The sequence below is a fragment of the Halichondria panicea genome, chromosome 4, assembly GCF_963675165.1.
Source record: "Halichondria panicea chromosome 4, odHalPani1.1, whole genome shotgun sequence".
Taxonomy (NCBI): Eukaryota; Metazoa; Porifera; class Demospongiae; order Suberitida; family Halichondriidae; genus Halichondria; species Halichondria panicea.
The window spans coordinates 1530109-1545750 of NC_087380.1; the positions used below are offsets into that span (position 1 = coordinate 1530109).

Below are 15642 nucleotides of genomic sequence, written 5' to 3' on the forward strand. Positions count from 1 at the left end.
ATTAATTTTATATGACAATAATGGTTCCAATTTCAGACTCATAATCATTAAAAGCTGCCAAACAAGTTCATGTATGAAATTGACACTCAAAACACAATACTTACATACACATGTATGTAACGAAACGAATATCAACAAACAAATCAATATAATTATAAATGCTGTATAAGTTCATTGGTCAGAATCTGACGAGTCATCTGATGTCAGAATAGAGTCAGGTGACTTGTCACGTGATTTAGAGTTGAATATAGCAACAGCAGACTTGGGTACGGGGGAGTGCTCATCTGACAACTGCAGGGGAACAGAAACAAGTGAAATACCCCAATACAACAAGAAATGCATAAATAAAAAATACAATAATTAATAATTAATTGAATACCAACACCTCCACATTGAGGTATTGTACTGTACACGTACTCATTGTAAGGTTTCACTGTACACACACACACACACGTGTACCCGTTCACCCACACACACACACGCCTGTCGTACCTGCACACACCACACACACACACACCACACTCACATACACCTCACACACACATTCACCCACCCACACGTGGTTAGTTCCACTCACTTGTTCAGTGTCAGACTTCTCACTCTCGCTAGGTACTACCACACCCCCTTGTGCCACGCCCCCCTCACTCTCCTCCTCCCCCTCTGATGATGATGTGTCATAGTCTGTCTCTTCGTTTATCACGTGGAGAGGTCTACCAGGAGTGGCGACCATGCTGGTCTGAGTGGAGGTGTCCTCAGACTTGCTCTTCTTGCCCCTGTGTGCGGTGTGTGTGTGTGTGTAGTGTGTGGGTGGGCAGGGTAGTTTTACAATGTCGGGCAGTTAATAAGTGTAGAGCTTATTACAGGGGGCTATAACATACTGATTCTTGGCTAAACAAATTCATCATAATTATGATGTCTCTCTTACTTGGAGAGTAGGTCTTTGGCATCTGGGTAGGTTTCGTGAAAGATCTTCATTTGCTCCTTGTGGCGTCTCTTCTCATTGTCATAGCTTTCTTTGTACTTTGCCTAGCCATAAGAAACACAGCGATAAAAACCAGCACCACTAATAAACACAAGTACATGCACCTGTTGTGTTGAGATCATATCTTTCCACTTCATTGAAAGCTTGAGAGTTATTTGTTTGGAATTTAGTTCAGGATGCTGTTTCTGGACCTTTGATCTTTTGGCCTTGCAGAAGAGCATGTAGGCAGAGGGAGGTGGCTTGGGGAGGAAGGCCTTCAGCTGTCGTTGTGTGGGCGTGTGTGTGTATGTGTGTGGGCGTGTGTGTGTGGTGTGAGGGGGGGATTTTATAAACAGTAAATACTGTATACATGTACTTGTAATAAACAGCATGGTAGCATTGACAATCTCTAACCTCTTTGATTCGTTTCTCTTCAGGGGTCAAGCTATCGTCATCCTTGGCCTTACTACGCATCCTATTAAGAAGAAATTACACAAATCAATATTTGTATGTACAGTGGCAGTATTGCTTTACACCGCGTACACGTGCGTATTCAACAGATACCATATGAAGTGACGTCACTGTACAGTATATGGTAATCAATGTCCACACACTAATTAACTTTATTTGCTAAATATAGACCCGGACTAAGTACATGTGTATATATGGTAACGAACACTCAACGTCCACGTATACTACATCACATGACCTATCACATGACCTACCCACCTCGTGGGGACTTTAGCGTCCGGATGGTGGCTGTAGAAGTCAGCGAGCTTGGCTTTATACTCAACCTTGAGGTCTTGGTACTGCTGTCGATACTTGTCTTGTTTCTCTGTGCCAATGGACTGCCACTTGGCACCTGTACGAGTGGGTGGAGTGGAGTGGAGTGAGTGGGTATACAGTCTAGAAGGAGAGGAGGAGTACATGTACTTGCATGCAGGAATGTGCCCACACTGGTCGGTGGTGGTTGGTACCACACCTAAACAAAAATAACCTCCTCTTAGACATTAAAAGAAGCAAATTTATGTGCTGAATTGAGACCGAGGATTGAAAATAGCCACCACTTGGGAAATGCTGGACACATTACTGTTGTAATAGTATATGGATTAAGCATATAATTATAAATGCTTAATTATTTCTGTATACAGTCAGTACACACAGTGACAGTATAGAGAAGGCATCACAAGGAACTTAGTGCAGTCACCTCACTACGGTCCATGGGGGGGCGGGGTCTCACCTAATTTCTTGGCTATTTCCATCATCTTTATGCCAGGGTGTTTGGCTCTCATAGCGGCCGTCTTGATGCGCACAAACAACATGTAGGGAGTGGGAGGGGCCTTGGGGAACTCACTCTTGAACTGGAGGGACAAAACTAAATATTATCTGGAACAACTTTTTTCATTTGCTTCACAGTACATCGTTTAATGCTCAAATTTCTCTGCGTATAACATCTCCACCAGTTACAGTACATACACTCCCTTCTGTCACCTGTTCCCTGACACCAGCTCTGTTGACCTCCGCTGTGGTTATGGCAGTGTACGGCTTGAGCTCATCTCGTATGGCCGTCAGGGACTTCCCGGGAAACTGCAAACACGTACACAATACAAAGTATATTAATTATCATAACAATTATCGGCTAAAGCATTGGTGTAAGTTCCAGCTAATTTTGGCCCCGAGTTGAGTATTTGCTTCCATGTAGCTACCCACGATTTTTTCTAAAGGATTGCAATTGGACAATTCAAACTACATCTCAAACAATTGACAATGCCAAAATACGAAGCAATCTAGAACGCCACTTATAGCTGCTTCTCAAACCATCACTCAAAAGGTCGCTAATTGAAACACGCACCTCTTTTTTAATGAGACACCAGATGAGCTCTAGATCTTTGGCTGATATGAACCCGGCAGACATCATGTTCCAGTTGACAGTTGCCTCGTTCTCCCGCGGGTCAGTCTCCATCATCAGAGCCTGGCTCACGGCACGGTACATGACCAGCGACCCAACATGCTTGCTCCAAGCTGTGTACATGTGTGTGTGAGTGGGGTGTGTCCAAATACAGTATACTGTAATAATGATAGTGTATACCGTATTAAATGTTTTGCGAGCATCAAACATTTGCGAACTTTGCGAGGGTTGATCAATTTGAAACAATAGAATCCGCAAAACCTAAATTATTACTAGTAAATACACACAATCCTTGCCAGAACGCGCAAAGGGTCAACTTTTCTGCTGATTTGGCTCATTCGCAAAGGTTTTTCACCAGTAAAATATTCTAGTACTACGGTATTAGATTGTTCCTCTAGTTGGGTGAGCCAAAGCACATGTACCCGATTGGTAGGCATGGGATACCAGTGCGTGTGACTGGAGACTTTAGAAGGTGATGTTCCTCGAGGTAAGGCAGTGGTTGGACTACTCCGCGTTAACCACGTTTAACTCCTTAACTACATGCTCGTGTGCGTGAGTGAGCAGGGTTCTATCTAGTGGGGGGGCAGGGGGGAAGCTTACCCCCCAAACTATCCAACTTCCCCCCCAAACTATCTAACTTCCCCCCCAAACTTTCCAGCTTCCCCCCTGGTACCTTCTTGCACTTACACTGTACTAATACCCACTTTTGCATACTATTGTGGAGTACATGTAGATTGTAGTACTGCCATAGATACTATATTCCTATGGTACTATACTGCACTATTCTATAATTGATAACTAGTGCTCTAGAAGAAGTTATTTATCACTACAAACATTCCAAGCAAAGAAGAATAATGCTTTAATAATTATACACATTTGTGAACCTCTATTTGTGCACCTCAAATTTTTAAGTAAAAGACCTTATTTGGCTCAAATTGCGTCTCTGGCCATCTAGAATAAAAAATTTTCCGGGGGAGGACCCCTGGACCCCCCTTTCAGCCTATGGCTTGTGCTTTGCACTCGCCGTAGGCTTCCCCCCCAAAATATTTCTTCTAGATAGAACCCTGGTGAGTGTCATGTAACTATGTTAGGGATGCTTTAAAACTGAATAATTTGTCTGTATTCAACTCACATCCGTTAGCAGGTTTTAGGTAGAAAGCTTTCCCTTTTCTCTTCGGTTTGGTCTGTACTTCCGTCTGTACTTCTGTAAGAGCGTCAAAACCCTCAATAAATTGCACATCCAAAGCACATGGGAAATGTTACTTTCCCCCAGTGTATACAAGTGTATAATGAACGGTATGCAACAAATATTTTCAGCACACAATGAATAATGTACCAGCAGCGGCTTGCTCCACAGGTTCCTCAATAACTTCCTCCTCCTCCTTGACCTTCTTCTTTTTTTTCTTTCCTGCCTTCGCAGAACCTCCACCGTTGGCACTAGCACTGGGGGGAGGAGGGGGCTTGGTAATGACAGGGGCGGAGGATTTCTTCCTCTTGGAGGGGGACGAGTGAGTGGGCAGGGGTGAGTATGTGGGCGGGGAAACTAGAGTATCGTGCATTGTTGACTGATCACGCTTGGAGGACTTCTTTCGCTTTTTTGTTTGCAGATCATCTGCAAAATGATAAAATCAATTGGTGAATTTTTGGGATCCGAGCCTGAGACATGTATTTACATTATAACACGCATCTACCAACACATAATTTTTATACAGAATGCATCTTATGAATCTCACCAACAGAGGAGTCTGTAGAATGTCTTTTTCTGCCACTTCTTCTCTCCATCTTGCAATTTAGCTCACGTGGTTGTTGGTGTGCATTATTTAGAAAGAAGGGAGGAGCTGCTCAATGCACAGAGTACAAAGTTCTTGTAACACTGAGTCAAAGAAATGGAAGAAGTGTTTTCTCTTGTCCTGTGCTTATGTTTGCTAGTGGCGACCTCAGACGCGAGTGGAGACAAGCCTAGACTGGTCTTCAATAGTGAGGGAGAGTTCAAGCTCTCTGTGTTCGCTGATTGTGAGTTTTGAAGGATTGAAATCCTTTGTAGGTACGTAAACAAATCTTACATTTGACAATAATTATTTTTCGGTCATAATTATAGTGCATTATGGAGAAGCTGAGAACAAGACTTGGGGACCCCAACAAGATGTGGTAAGATGTTCAATATTTCACCAAAGCTGTATAAATAGATTTATCTGTTGCCTCGCTAGAATTCTACGATTGTGATGGAGAAAATGTTGTTCATGGAGAGCCCACATTTTGTCGTCTATTTGGGAGGTAATTCATTTTTATCATTGATATAAATATAAATGCGTGAGGTTTGTCTTCATCCTGCAGATCAGATAACGGGTGAGAACATTGGTAGCAATGCGACTGTGTACTGGTCCAAGGTGGTGCAGCCATGTGTCATTACCTCAACCAGATGGGCCACCATATTTGGTAACCATGGTGAGTTGAAACCTGTTTTTCTCAAGTGTGTTACATGTAGTTGCATGTTTTCAGTGTTAAGATTGTCACACTTTTTTTCTCATTCAGATGATTTAAGTGCGTCCGGTGGTACAAGAAAAGACCTTCTGTCGGTTGATACGAAATATACACTCTCCTATTCTCAGTTTGGGCCGGTGAGTGATCACATGACGATCACATGACTGTATGAATTATATCCCCTTTTATTTAGCTGAACCTTCATGGACTTACAAACTACTATCTCCTAATCTTCAGCACAGAAACAGCCAAGGTATATAATTTAAGAGTTAGTTCGATTTAGATACCCTGTATTGTATTGGATTACATACCTGTATTGATGTCATGTGACCCACTGCATGTGTAGACGCCGTCCTGGATACTGTACATGCTCGACAGTGGAGGAGGGAGTTACCAGGAGCTGGTGTATGACGATCAAATCGAATGGTGGGACTACATTTATATGATTCATAATTATGTTAAGAAAAATCTCCATTTTCCTTTTAGGGTTGTGGATACGTCCAGTGAACTAACTGCCAAATATGGAGACATTCCTGCTATTGCCTTTTCCCACATTCCAAGGTAAGGATATACATTACCTTTTAGTGTTCTCATATTATATCTCTGTTACCCCTCTCCCCCTACTTGTGTATATATCAACTGTCCCTCCCCCCTCCATTGCAGCACTGGATACCAGAAGGATACTCTCCTAACTTGTGTCAAGGCACTGCCAATGATACCATCTCTCCACAAACACAGGCAAACAGTGAGTGTGCTCCTCCTACCTTTAGTCTCATCCCCACACCCAATATCTGCTCTTATTAATCGCTTAGAGGTATGTGTATAGGAGGCTAACAAAATACTGGTTTATTCCCTCCCCCACACACACCACACACACACATTGTAGAGTTGATATCGACTCTGTTCACTCAGGCCAATGTACGCATGACTGTGGTGGGTCATAACCATGGCAACGATTGGTGCTGTCCCGTACTAGGCTCTGATCACATGATCTGCTACGCCAGACACACTGGCTATGGGGGCTATGGAACGTGAGTGCACAGTAGTACAATATGATCAATCTCTCTACATCACTTTGACCCAAAATTATACCCTTTTGGGAAAACCTCATTTCAATGTAGCTGGCCTTGCTCTGTTGGTGTGATAGAGAGTTTTCAAAAATGTATTGATAAGTCTGAATACCTTACACCCCCCCCCCCCTCTAGTTGGATGAGGGGATCGCGTGTGTTGGTACTCAAGGAGCAGGGACAGTACAGCACTTACGTCAGAATGGAAGATGGCAGGGTCATCTAATTCAGAATGACTGTTAGCTACACTTATAAATTTTCTGTAAAAAGTACATAATCTGCAATGACATTCAAATATTAAATCTACATTCTCAACTCAGCGGTTAGGTATAGATAGGGTGGGTACAGGATGAGTGTGTGTGCGTGTTTGAGTGGCTAAGGTTGCTCTGCTATGGCCATGTGGGTGGGTAAAGATCATTACTGAAAAATAACTGTTTTGGATGTGTCTCATGCAAGCCACAATATGCAAGCAATGAAGACTCAAGGTGTTCTGCTTCTGCTACTTTTGCTGTTGTGTGCTGTGTCCACCTGCTGGGGACAGCAAGGTAATCCTGTGGTAATGATTTGCTATTGGTAGTAGGTGCACAATGGTCACCATATCCTATCACCTTCTCACAGTGATCTGCTTGTCCCTCACTCCCCCCACCAATGGGGTCATCTCCTACTCTGATCCAACACTGGGCGATGGTACTGTGGCCACCTATGCTTGTAACACTGGCTACACTCTCAGTGGAGTCAGCAGCACCACCAGGACTTGTGGGAGTGATGGAGTGTGGAGTGGGTTCGCTCCAAATTGTCAGCGTAAGTGGAATAAATTTTGTACTGTTTGTTTGTTGAGTGCATTGTCTCCCATACAGCTGACTGCCCTGACTTACCCTCACTGAACAACGGGATGATTATGTACAGTGCTGGATTCCCTGACAACAGACCTTTCATATCTACAGCTACACACTCCTGTAACACTGGCTACACTCTCACTGGAGGTACCACCAGGACTTGTCTGAATGGAGGGAGTTGGGATGGGTCACCTCCAACTTGTCAAGGTGAGTTCTGTAACTCTTGTGACAGTTTGTGTTTATGAGTTTATATGCATATATAATGCATAAACCCAAGAAAGATTGCGCTTATGGAATTGCTGTTGTAATGTTCACTATTTCAGGAGCTTGTTTTGATTTACCACCACTAATGAATGGAGGCATTACTTACACTGATGGACTTGTTGACAGCAGACCTATTAATACAATTGCTACCTTCACTTGTGACAATGGCTACACTCTCACTGGAGGGGGTTTCAGAGCTTGTCAGAATGATAGGACCTGGAGTGGAACAACTCAAACCTGTCAATGTGAGTTCCACTACATCTTAACAGTTGCTTCACCTTTCCTTTCTTGATACAGTAACCACTGAACCACCCACCACCTGTCCTGACCTCACTGTACCTGCCAATGGAGTGATCAGCTACAATATGGGGACAAGACCAGTGGACACTGTGGCCACTCACACCTGTGACACTGGCTACACTCTCGATGGAGGTAGCACCAGGACGTGTGGGAGTGATGGAGTGTGGAGTGGGTCAGCTCTAACTTGTCAAGGTAATGAGTACAAGCTAGTGTGTTGATGGTTGACAGATTGTGCTGTCTCCACAGCCACCTGTCCTGACCTCACTGTACCAGCCAATGGAATGATCAGCTACACTCCAACCTCCATCCCCAGACTCCAGGGAACAGTGGCTACACACAGCTGTGACGAGGGGTATAGACTGTCTGGTGGGATAGAGAGAATGTGTCAGTCTGACAGAACGTGGAGTGGAGTGATCATCACCTGCCAACAATGTATGTTGGTCTACTATAATTATAGTCATTCCAGCCCTCACCCCACCCACAGTACTTCCTGTCTACGTCTCCTTGGGATTCACCAACTATGCTGCTATGAACTCACAGGTTGCCATAGACACCATCGGGGAGACTGATGATGAGGCGCTTATCTGCAAAACGGACAATGCTCGGTGTTGTCGCGGAAGCGATGGTCTTGCAGCTGGAGAGTGGAGGTTTCCCAATGGAGACGTTGTTCCCAGACGTGCTGATTTCGACACCTCTGTTCCTTTTGTCTCCTCTCGAGATACAGGTGCACTCAGACTCCATCGTCGAGGGTCTGTGTCAGGCCCCACTGGCTCCTACTGCTGTGTGATTCCTGACAATACTGGAGTAGATGTGACATTCTGTGTGCAGTTAGGTAAGTGGGTCTGTGTTCTCATCCTGTTACTGTATTATCCTGTGTTTCAGTGACTGGAGTCATCACAGTCATCACTACCTCTCCCCCCACTGCAAGTAAGTGGTACTATTATTGAGTTGTTAGGACTAAATTGGTACAAATTAGCAACTTACGGGTTGTCATTGTTTCCATTACAGCCTCTACTGATGAGAGCTGTCTCTGTCAGTGTCCCCAGAGTGACAGCACTGGTGCTGTGGTGGGAGGAGTGGTGGCCCTGGTAGCAGTGATTGCAGTGACTGTAGTGATGGTGACCTACCTAGTGCTCCGGTACAAGAGAGGAGGGAAAATGTGAGTTTGTTTAAAGTAGTTTGTGTCATTAGTTTAAGTAGACACACTTTGTTCAGTGTAAACAAGCTTCTTATGAACTTAACAAACTGAAAGCTTTTATTGTCATAATTAAACAAGCTGTTATGACAAATTTCTACTAAGTATTGTTGTATGTTTGAGCAAAAGATCAAAGAAACCACAGTGGAAATATATATGGCATATTGCACAGTGAAGCCAGGTACATCAAAGCTAACATGTTACCGCAGTGCAATATGCCATATATTTGCACAGCCAGAAAGCTTGGACGAAAGTTAGAATGATCTCGTTCCTACAACTCACTTTTTGTGGTATCAAAGTAAGGAATGCAGAATGCTATGCTTCTCCCACGCAACAAATCAGTTTTTGCATAATCACTCGTGCTCATGCAATAACTAAACTAATACATATCATCCACACACAGGACTGTTCCTCGAGATATCTCCCTTACTGACCAGGGTCAAAGTGCAGCTGCTACCTACGAGACCGTCCCTGCCACTTATGAGGAGATCCCAGCCTCTAGAGAGGTCAAAGGTGACTACAGCTACACACAGAACAATGCCTACTCGACTGTGAGTGGGCGTGAGGCTCCTGCTGCTGAAGGAATATATGATAACTGAACTATCACATGACTCCATTTCTCATTAAATATCACGTTTAATTTGTATTTTTTTAGTTGATGCAGAGCATGTAGATATTATATTTTATACGTGCTTCATCAGCCCACTATGTTCGTGTACAACGTGATAATTCAAAGACACGTTGGTCGGCATGGGTGTGGGTAAAGATCATTAATGGAACAACTTCTTAATGGAGAGGATGCTACTGGTGGTCTGCCCTCTCTCACCTGTCATACTGACCTCATTGCCAGCTGCTGTAGTAACGCTGACAACAATTATGGCATAGTAGTGTGTTACTGGGCTGTAGTGCCTCAGTAACTGCTGGAGATCAGTTCTACACTATAACAAGAATGGTCCTCAGCTCATCAGACTATACCGTAGGCAGGCTAACAACCCCCTCACTCTAACCGGGTCCTACTGTTGTACTGTACCAACTACTGGAGGAGATATGACCCTCTGTGCTAACCTGGGTGAGTGGATTGCACAATGGTCAGTAATCTAATATCATCTGTACACAGTGGTGTGTATGTCCCTTCCTCCCACCACCAATGGAGGGGTCTCCTACTCTGACCCAACACTGGGTCTAAACACTGTGGCCACCTATACCTGTAACAATGGCTATGCTCTCACTGGAGGGTGCACCACCGGGACTTGTGGGAGTGATGAAGTGTGGAGTGGGTCAGCTCCAACTTGTCAAGGTAAGTGGAGTGGACTTTGTACTGTTTGTTTGTTGAGTATCATCTCCCATACAGCTAACTGCCCTGACTTACCCTCACTGATCAATGGGATGATTATGTACAGTGCTGGATCCATTGACAACAGGTGAGTGTGCTCCTACCTTTAGAGTCTCATCCCCACACCCAATATCCGCTCGGCTTATTAACTGCTTAGAGGCTTGTGTAGGAGACTAACAAAATACTGGGCTTCAAAATGTGTATACAATAAGTTTATTTATTCCCTCCCCCCCCCCACACACACACACACACACACACACACACACACACACACACACGCACACACACATTGCAGAGTTGATATCGACTCTGTTTGCTCAGGCCAATGTACGCATGACTGTGGTAGGTCATAACCATGGCAACGATTGGTGCTGTCCCGTCCCAGGCTCTGATCGCATGATCTGCTACGCCAGACATACTGGCTATGGGGGCTATGGAACGTGAGTGCATAGTAGTACGATCAATCTCTGTATGTACATCACTAATTATCCAAAATTATACCCTTTTGGGAAAATAAATACATTTCATGTATTTATTTCACCTCCTGAGTTTTCAGTTAGTGTATTGTTGATAAGTCTGATTACCTCACTTACCCCCCCTCCCCCCTCTAGTTGGATGAGGGGATCACGTGTGTTGGTACTCAAGGAGCAGGGACAGTACAGCACTTACGTCAGAATGGAAGACGGCAGGGTCATCTGATTCATAATTATGGACTAATAGTTAAATACATGACTGTTAGCATTTATAGCTACACTGATCAATTTTCTGGATGAAATACATAATCTGCAAATGATATTTCATAGATTTACATTCTCAACTATCAAACTATGGTATATCCATTACTGATCATTGAATTCATGTGAGGACATGATGAGTGTGTGTGTGTGTGTGTGAGGAGATGTAGTGTAAACTAAGGTTGCTCTGTGCTAGTCTGGGGGGGGGCAGACCTACATACTTGTATGTGTTGGTCATGTAGGTGGGTAAAGATCATTACTGAAAAATAACTGTTTTGGATGTGTCTTATGCAAGCCACAAGGAATGGAGACTCAAGGTGTTCTGCTTCTTTTGTTGTGTGCTGTGTCCACCTGCTGGGGACAGCCAGGTAATACTGTGATAATAATTGCTATTGGTAGATCTAGTAGGTGCTAGTGGTAATCCTGTGGTAATGATTGTATTGGTAGTAGGTGCTATCCTGGGTGAGTGGATTGCACAAGTCACCATATCCATATCACCTTCTCACTGTGTGTATGTACTCAATTGCAAGGTATGATATTGTGTACTTTTACTAATTCACTATTTCAGGAACTTGTTCTGATTTATCACCACTAATGAATGGAGACATTGCCTACACTGATGGACTTGCTGACAGCAGACCTATTAATACCATTGCTACCAACACTTGTGACAATGGCTACACTCTCACTGGAGGGGGTTTCAGACAATGTCAGAATGATGGGACCTGGAGTGGAACAGCTCCAACCTGTTAAGGTGAGTTCCACTACATCTTAACAGTTGCTTGATACAGTGAACACAGGACCCACTGAACCACCCACCACCTGTCCTGACCTCACTGTATCAGCCAATGGAATGATCAGCTACAATATGGGGACTGCTAGTCTGAGACCAGTGGGCACTGTGGCCACCTTGACTTGTGACACTGGCTACACTCTCAATGGAGTCAGCACCAGGACTTGTGGGAGTGATGGAGGGTGGAGTGGGTTTGTTCCAATATGTCAGCGTACGTGGAATGGACTTTGTACTGTTTGTTTGTTGAGTGTATTGTCTCCCATACAGCTAACTGCCGTGACTTACCCTCACTGACCAATGGGATGATTATGTACAGTGCTGGATCCACTAACAACAGACCTTTCCTCTCTAGTGTTGTGTACTCCTGCAACACTGGCTACACTCTCACTGGAGATACCTTTAGGTTGTTCTGTGTGACTGGAGGGAGATGGAATGGGTTAGCTCCAATTTGTCAGCGTAACCGTAAGTGTCTGTACTGTTGAATGTATAATTTTCACTATTTCAGAGTTCCACTTCACCTTTCTTGATACAGTAACCACTGAACCACCCACCACCTGTCCTGACCTCACTGTACCAACCAATGGAATGATCAGCTACAATATGGGGACTGTTAGTCTGAGACCAGTGAACACTGTGGCCACCTCCACCTGTGTCATTGGCTACACTCTCAGTGGAGGTACTTTAAGGGTCTGTGTGACTGGAGGAGTTTGGAGTGGGTCATATCCAGTGTGTCAGCGTAAGTTGAATGGACTTTGTACTGTTGTGTAGCTAGATCTTACCATGGCTGGATCTACATGCATGTATACCATAATTATGAGACTAAAATGTTTTGCGAGCATCCAACATAAGCAAATTTTGAGAGCAGTATTTGTACAACAACACACCCTTGCCAGAACGTAATAGTTGGATCACAAAGTGTCACATTTTCTTGATTTGTCTCATTCGCAATGGTTTTACACCAGCAAAATATTCTATAGTAATACGGTATTCGTTCCAGTTCAGTGTGTTTATTGTTGAGTTTACCTGTATTGTCTCTCATACAGCTAACTGCCTTGACTTACCCTCACTGACCAATGGGATGATTATGTACAGTGCTGGATCCAGTAACGACAGACCTTTCAGCTCTAGTGCTACACACTCCTGCAACACTGGCTACACTCTCACTGGAGGTACCACCAGGGTCTGTGTGAGTGGAGGGAGATGGAATGGGTTAGCTCCAACTTGTCAGCGTGAGTTCTGTAACTCTTGTACAGTTTGTGTTTGTGAGTTATAGGTACATAAACCCAAGGAAGATTGCATAGGTGGAATTGCTGTTGTAATATTTATGTTCACTATTTCAGGACCTTGTTCTGATTTACCACCACTAATGAATGGAGACATTACCTACAGTGGTGGACTTGCTGACAGTAGACCCATTGCTTTCTTCGCTTGTGACAATGGCTACACTCTCACTGGAGGGAGTTTCAGAGCTTGTCAGAATGATGGGACCTGGGATGGAACTACTCCAACCTGTCAATGTGAGTTCCACTACATCTTAACAGTTGCTTCACCTTTTCTTGATACAGTGAACACAGGACCCACTGAACCACCCACCACCTGTCCTGACCTCACTGTACCAGCTAATGGAATGATCAGCTACAATATGGGGACTGCTAGTCTGAGACTAGTGGACACTGTGGTCACCTACACTTGTGACACTGGCTACACTCTCAATAGAGACACCACCAGGATCTGTGTGAGTGGAGGGAGATGGAGTGGGTCACCTCCAACTTGTCAATGTGAGCTCTGTAACTCTTGTACAGTTGAGTATACGCATAAACCCGTTGAAAATAGCGTATAGATCAAAATGCTGCATGGTAGATATTATAGTTATGTTGATTCTCATACCCTAATACAGTGAACACAGGACCCACTGAACCACCCACTACATGCCCTATACTGACTGCTCTGTCCAATGGAATGATCAGCTACAATATGGGGACAATACTAGTGGACACTGTGGCCACCTACACCTGTGACACTGGCTACACTCTCAATGGAGGCAGCACCAGGACTTGTGGGAGTGATGGAGTGTGGAGTGGAACAACTCCTATTTGTCAAGGTAATGAGTACAAACTATAGTAATCATGGATTGATGGATTGTACTGCCCCCACAGCTACCTGTCCTGACCTCACTGTACCAGCCAATGGAGTGATCATCTACAGCTCTAGTACCTCACCACACCCTCAGGGAACAGTGGCTACGCAGAGCTGCTTGAATGGATACGTACCCTGGACCACTACCAGCACTGCTACCAGAGTGTGTAGAGCTGGCAGATTGTGGAGTGGATCCTCTTTCACTTGTCAATGTAAACTAGTGCAATGAACTCTAACAGTGTTATAATCCCCCACCCCCACAGTACCTCCTGTCTACGTCTCCATGGGAACCACCAACTATGCTGCTATGAACTCACAGGTTGCCATAGACACCATCGGAGATACCATTGAGACAGCATTGACTTGCAGAACTGACTCAACTATTTGCTGTACAGCACAAGATAATCCCAATAGTGCCAATGGATTAGGAGATTGGCTACTACCAAATGGAACAGCTGTCACTAGGAGACTGGACATTACTGAATCAGACACTGATCTACTGTACAGTGTTGGAGATAGAGGTGCACTCAGACTCCATCGTCGAGGGTCTGTGTCAGGCCCCACTGGCTCCTACTGCTGTGTGATTCCTGACAATACTGGAGTAGAAGTGGCATTCTGTGTGCAGTTAGGTGAGTGGGTCTGTGTTCATTCATTAATTATATAATTTATTGTTTCAGTGACTGGAGTCATCACTACCTCTCCTACTCCCGCTACAAGTAAGTGGCACCAATTATTGAGATGATCGCAGCATGTATTGTGTCTGAGTTGTCTCATGCATTCCATTACAGCCTCTACTGATGAGAGCTCTCTCTGTCAGTGTGACAACACTGGTGCTGTGGTGGGAGGAGTAGTGGCCCTGGTAGCAATGGTGGTGATTGCAGTGACTGTAGTGATGGTGACCTACCTAGTGCTCCGGCACAAGAGAGGAGGGATAATGTGAGTTGGTTTAAAGTGGTTTGTGTCATTAGTTTAAGTAGACACACTCTGTTGTGTGTAAACAAGCTTCATACGAACTAAACAAACTGAAAGCTTTTATTGTCATAATTACTACTAATAGTAATATATATCATCTGTTCTCTCCACACACAGGACTGTTCCTCGAGATATCACCCTTACTGACCAGGGTCAAAGTGCAGCCGCTACCTACGAGACCGTGTCTGCCACTTACGAGGAGATTCCAGCCTCCAGAGAGGTCAAAGGTGACTACAGCTACACACAGAACAATGCCTACTTGACTGTGAGTGGGCGTGAGGCTCCTGCTGTTGGAGGAATATACGATAACTGAACTATCACATGACTCAAGTAGAAAATAATTATGTCTTGAATTTTATTTGTTAGTTTGTACAGAGCACACAGTTATACGTACTTCATCAGCCCCTCCCCTTCTCACAATGTGTTTCACCTCAAAAATTTGATGGCTTTCCATGTAATATAATAATGGGGTACCGTTTGTGTCAAAACACCATGTGTGCAGTTTATTGTCATGAAAATGCTCTTCACTGTATCGGCCGATTTACGTGTGACGCTTTAATTGTCACGAACGGTGCCCTGCACTGCGGCCATCATAACATAAAAAAGGTGATAGAAAGTTTACTAGTAGCATGAGCCCGATTTGGTTAGGTTTTTGACACAA

General features: G+C 44.2%; 5 protein-coding genes across 6 annotated transcripts; 4 read left to right on the forward strand and 1 right to left on the reverse strand.

The window, feature by feature from the left end:
• Positions 1–47: 47 nt before the first annotated feature.
• Positions 48–4688, reverse strand: LOC135334987 (uncharacterized). Its single transcript, XM_064530384.1, has 12 exons — positions 4604–4688; positions 4207–4482; positions 4003–4074; positions 2814–2983; positions 2453–2548; positions 2202–2322; positions 1691–1823; positions 1376–1436; positions 1087–1242; positions 926–1026; positions 578–773; positions 48–291 (listed from the first exon to the last, which is right to left on the reverse strand). The coding sequence occupies exons 1-12, from the start codon at positions 4650–4652 to the stop codon at positions 172–174; spliced, it is 1551 nt and encodes a 516-aa protein (XP_064386454.1). The 5' UTR covers positions 4653–4688; the 3' UTR covers positions 48–171.
• A 40-nt stretch (positions 4689–4728) lies between these two features.
• LOC135335000 (uncharacterized) lies at positions 4729–6698 on the forward strand. 2 transcript variants are annotated; one of them, XM_064530398.1, is made up of 11 exons: positions 4729–4883; positions 4969–5018; positions 5078–5144; positions 5205–5315; positions 5403–5488; positions 5545–5604; positions 5698–5777; positions 5838–5912; positions 6015–6096; positions 6238–6382; positions 6557–6698. In XM_064530398.1, exons 1-10 carry the CDS (start codon positions 4757–4759, stop codon positions 6241–6243), a joined length of 744 nt encoding a protein of 247 aa, XP_064386468.1. In that variant the 5' UTR covers positions 4729–4756; the 3' UTR covers positions 6244–6382; positions 6557–6698. The 2 variants fall into 2 exon arrangements, with proteins under 2 accessions (XP_064386468.1, XP_064386469.1); XM_064530399.1 differs by having other exon boundaries at positions 4773–4914.
• A 166-nt stretch (positions 6699–6864) lies between these two features.
• Positions 6865–9699, forward strand: LOC135334978 (sushi, von Willebrand factor type A, EGF and pentraxin domain-containing protein 1-like). The gene is made up of 10 exons (XM_064530374.1): positions 6865–6963; positions 7037–7219; positions 7276–7461; positions 7578–7763; positions 7816–8010; positions 8065–8250; positions 8303–8650; positions 8701–8745; positions 8827–8977; positions 9417–9699. Exons 1-10 carry the CDS (start codon positions 6882–6884, stop codon positions 9610–9612), a joined length of 1758 nt encoding a protein of 585 aa, XP_064386444.1. The 5' UTR covers positions 6865–6881; the 3' UTR covers positions 9613–9699.
• Positions 9700–9872: 173 nt separating this feature from the next.
• Positions 9873–11159, forward strand: LOC135335014 (seizure protein 6 homolog). Its single transcript, XM_064530417.1, has 5 exons — positions 9873–10082; positions 10131–10310; positions 10365–10434; positions 10642–10786; positions 10958–11159. The coding sequence occupies exons 1-4, from the start codon at positions 10061–10063 to the stop codon at positions 10697–10699; spliced, it is 330 nt and encodes a 109-aa protein (XP_064386487.1). The 5' UTR covers positions 9873–10060; the 3' UTR covers positions 10700–10786; positions 10958–11159.
• A 515-nt stretch (positions 11160–11674) lies between these two features.
• Positions 11675–15502, forward strand: LOC135334752 (sushi, von Willebrand factor type A, EGF and pentraxin domain-containing protein 1-like). The gene is made up of 13 exons (XM_064530034.1): positions 11675–11828; positions 11872–12084; positions 12141–12335; positions 12406–12609; positions 12917–13102; positions 13214–13390; positions 13439–13651; positions 13771–13974; positions 14030–14221; positions 14273–14638; positions 14687–14725; positions 14798–14945; positions 15099–15502. Exons 1-13 carry the CDS (start codon positions 11675–11677, stop codon positions 15292–15294), a joined length of 2487 nt encoding a protein of 828 aa, XP_064386104.1. The 3' UTR covers positions 15295–15502.
• The last annotated feature ends 140 nt before the right edge of the window (positions 15503–15642 follow it).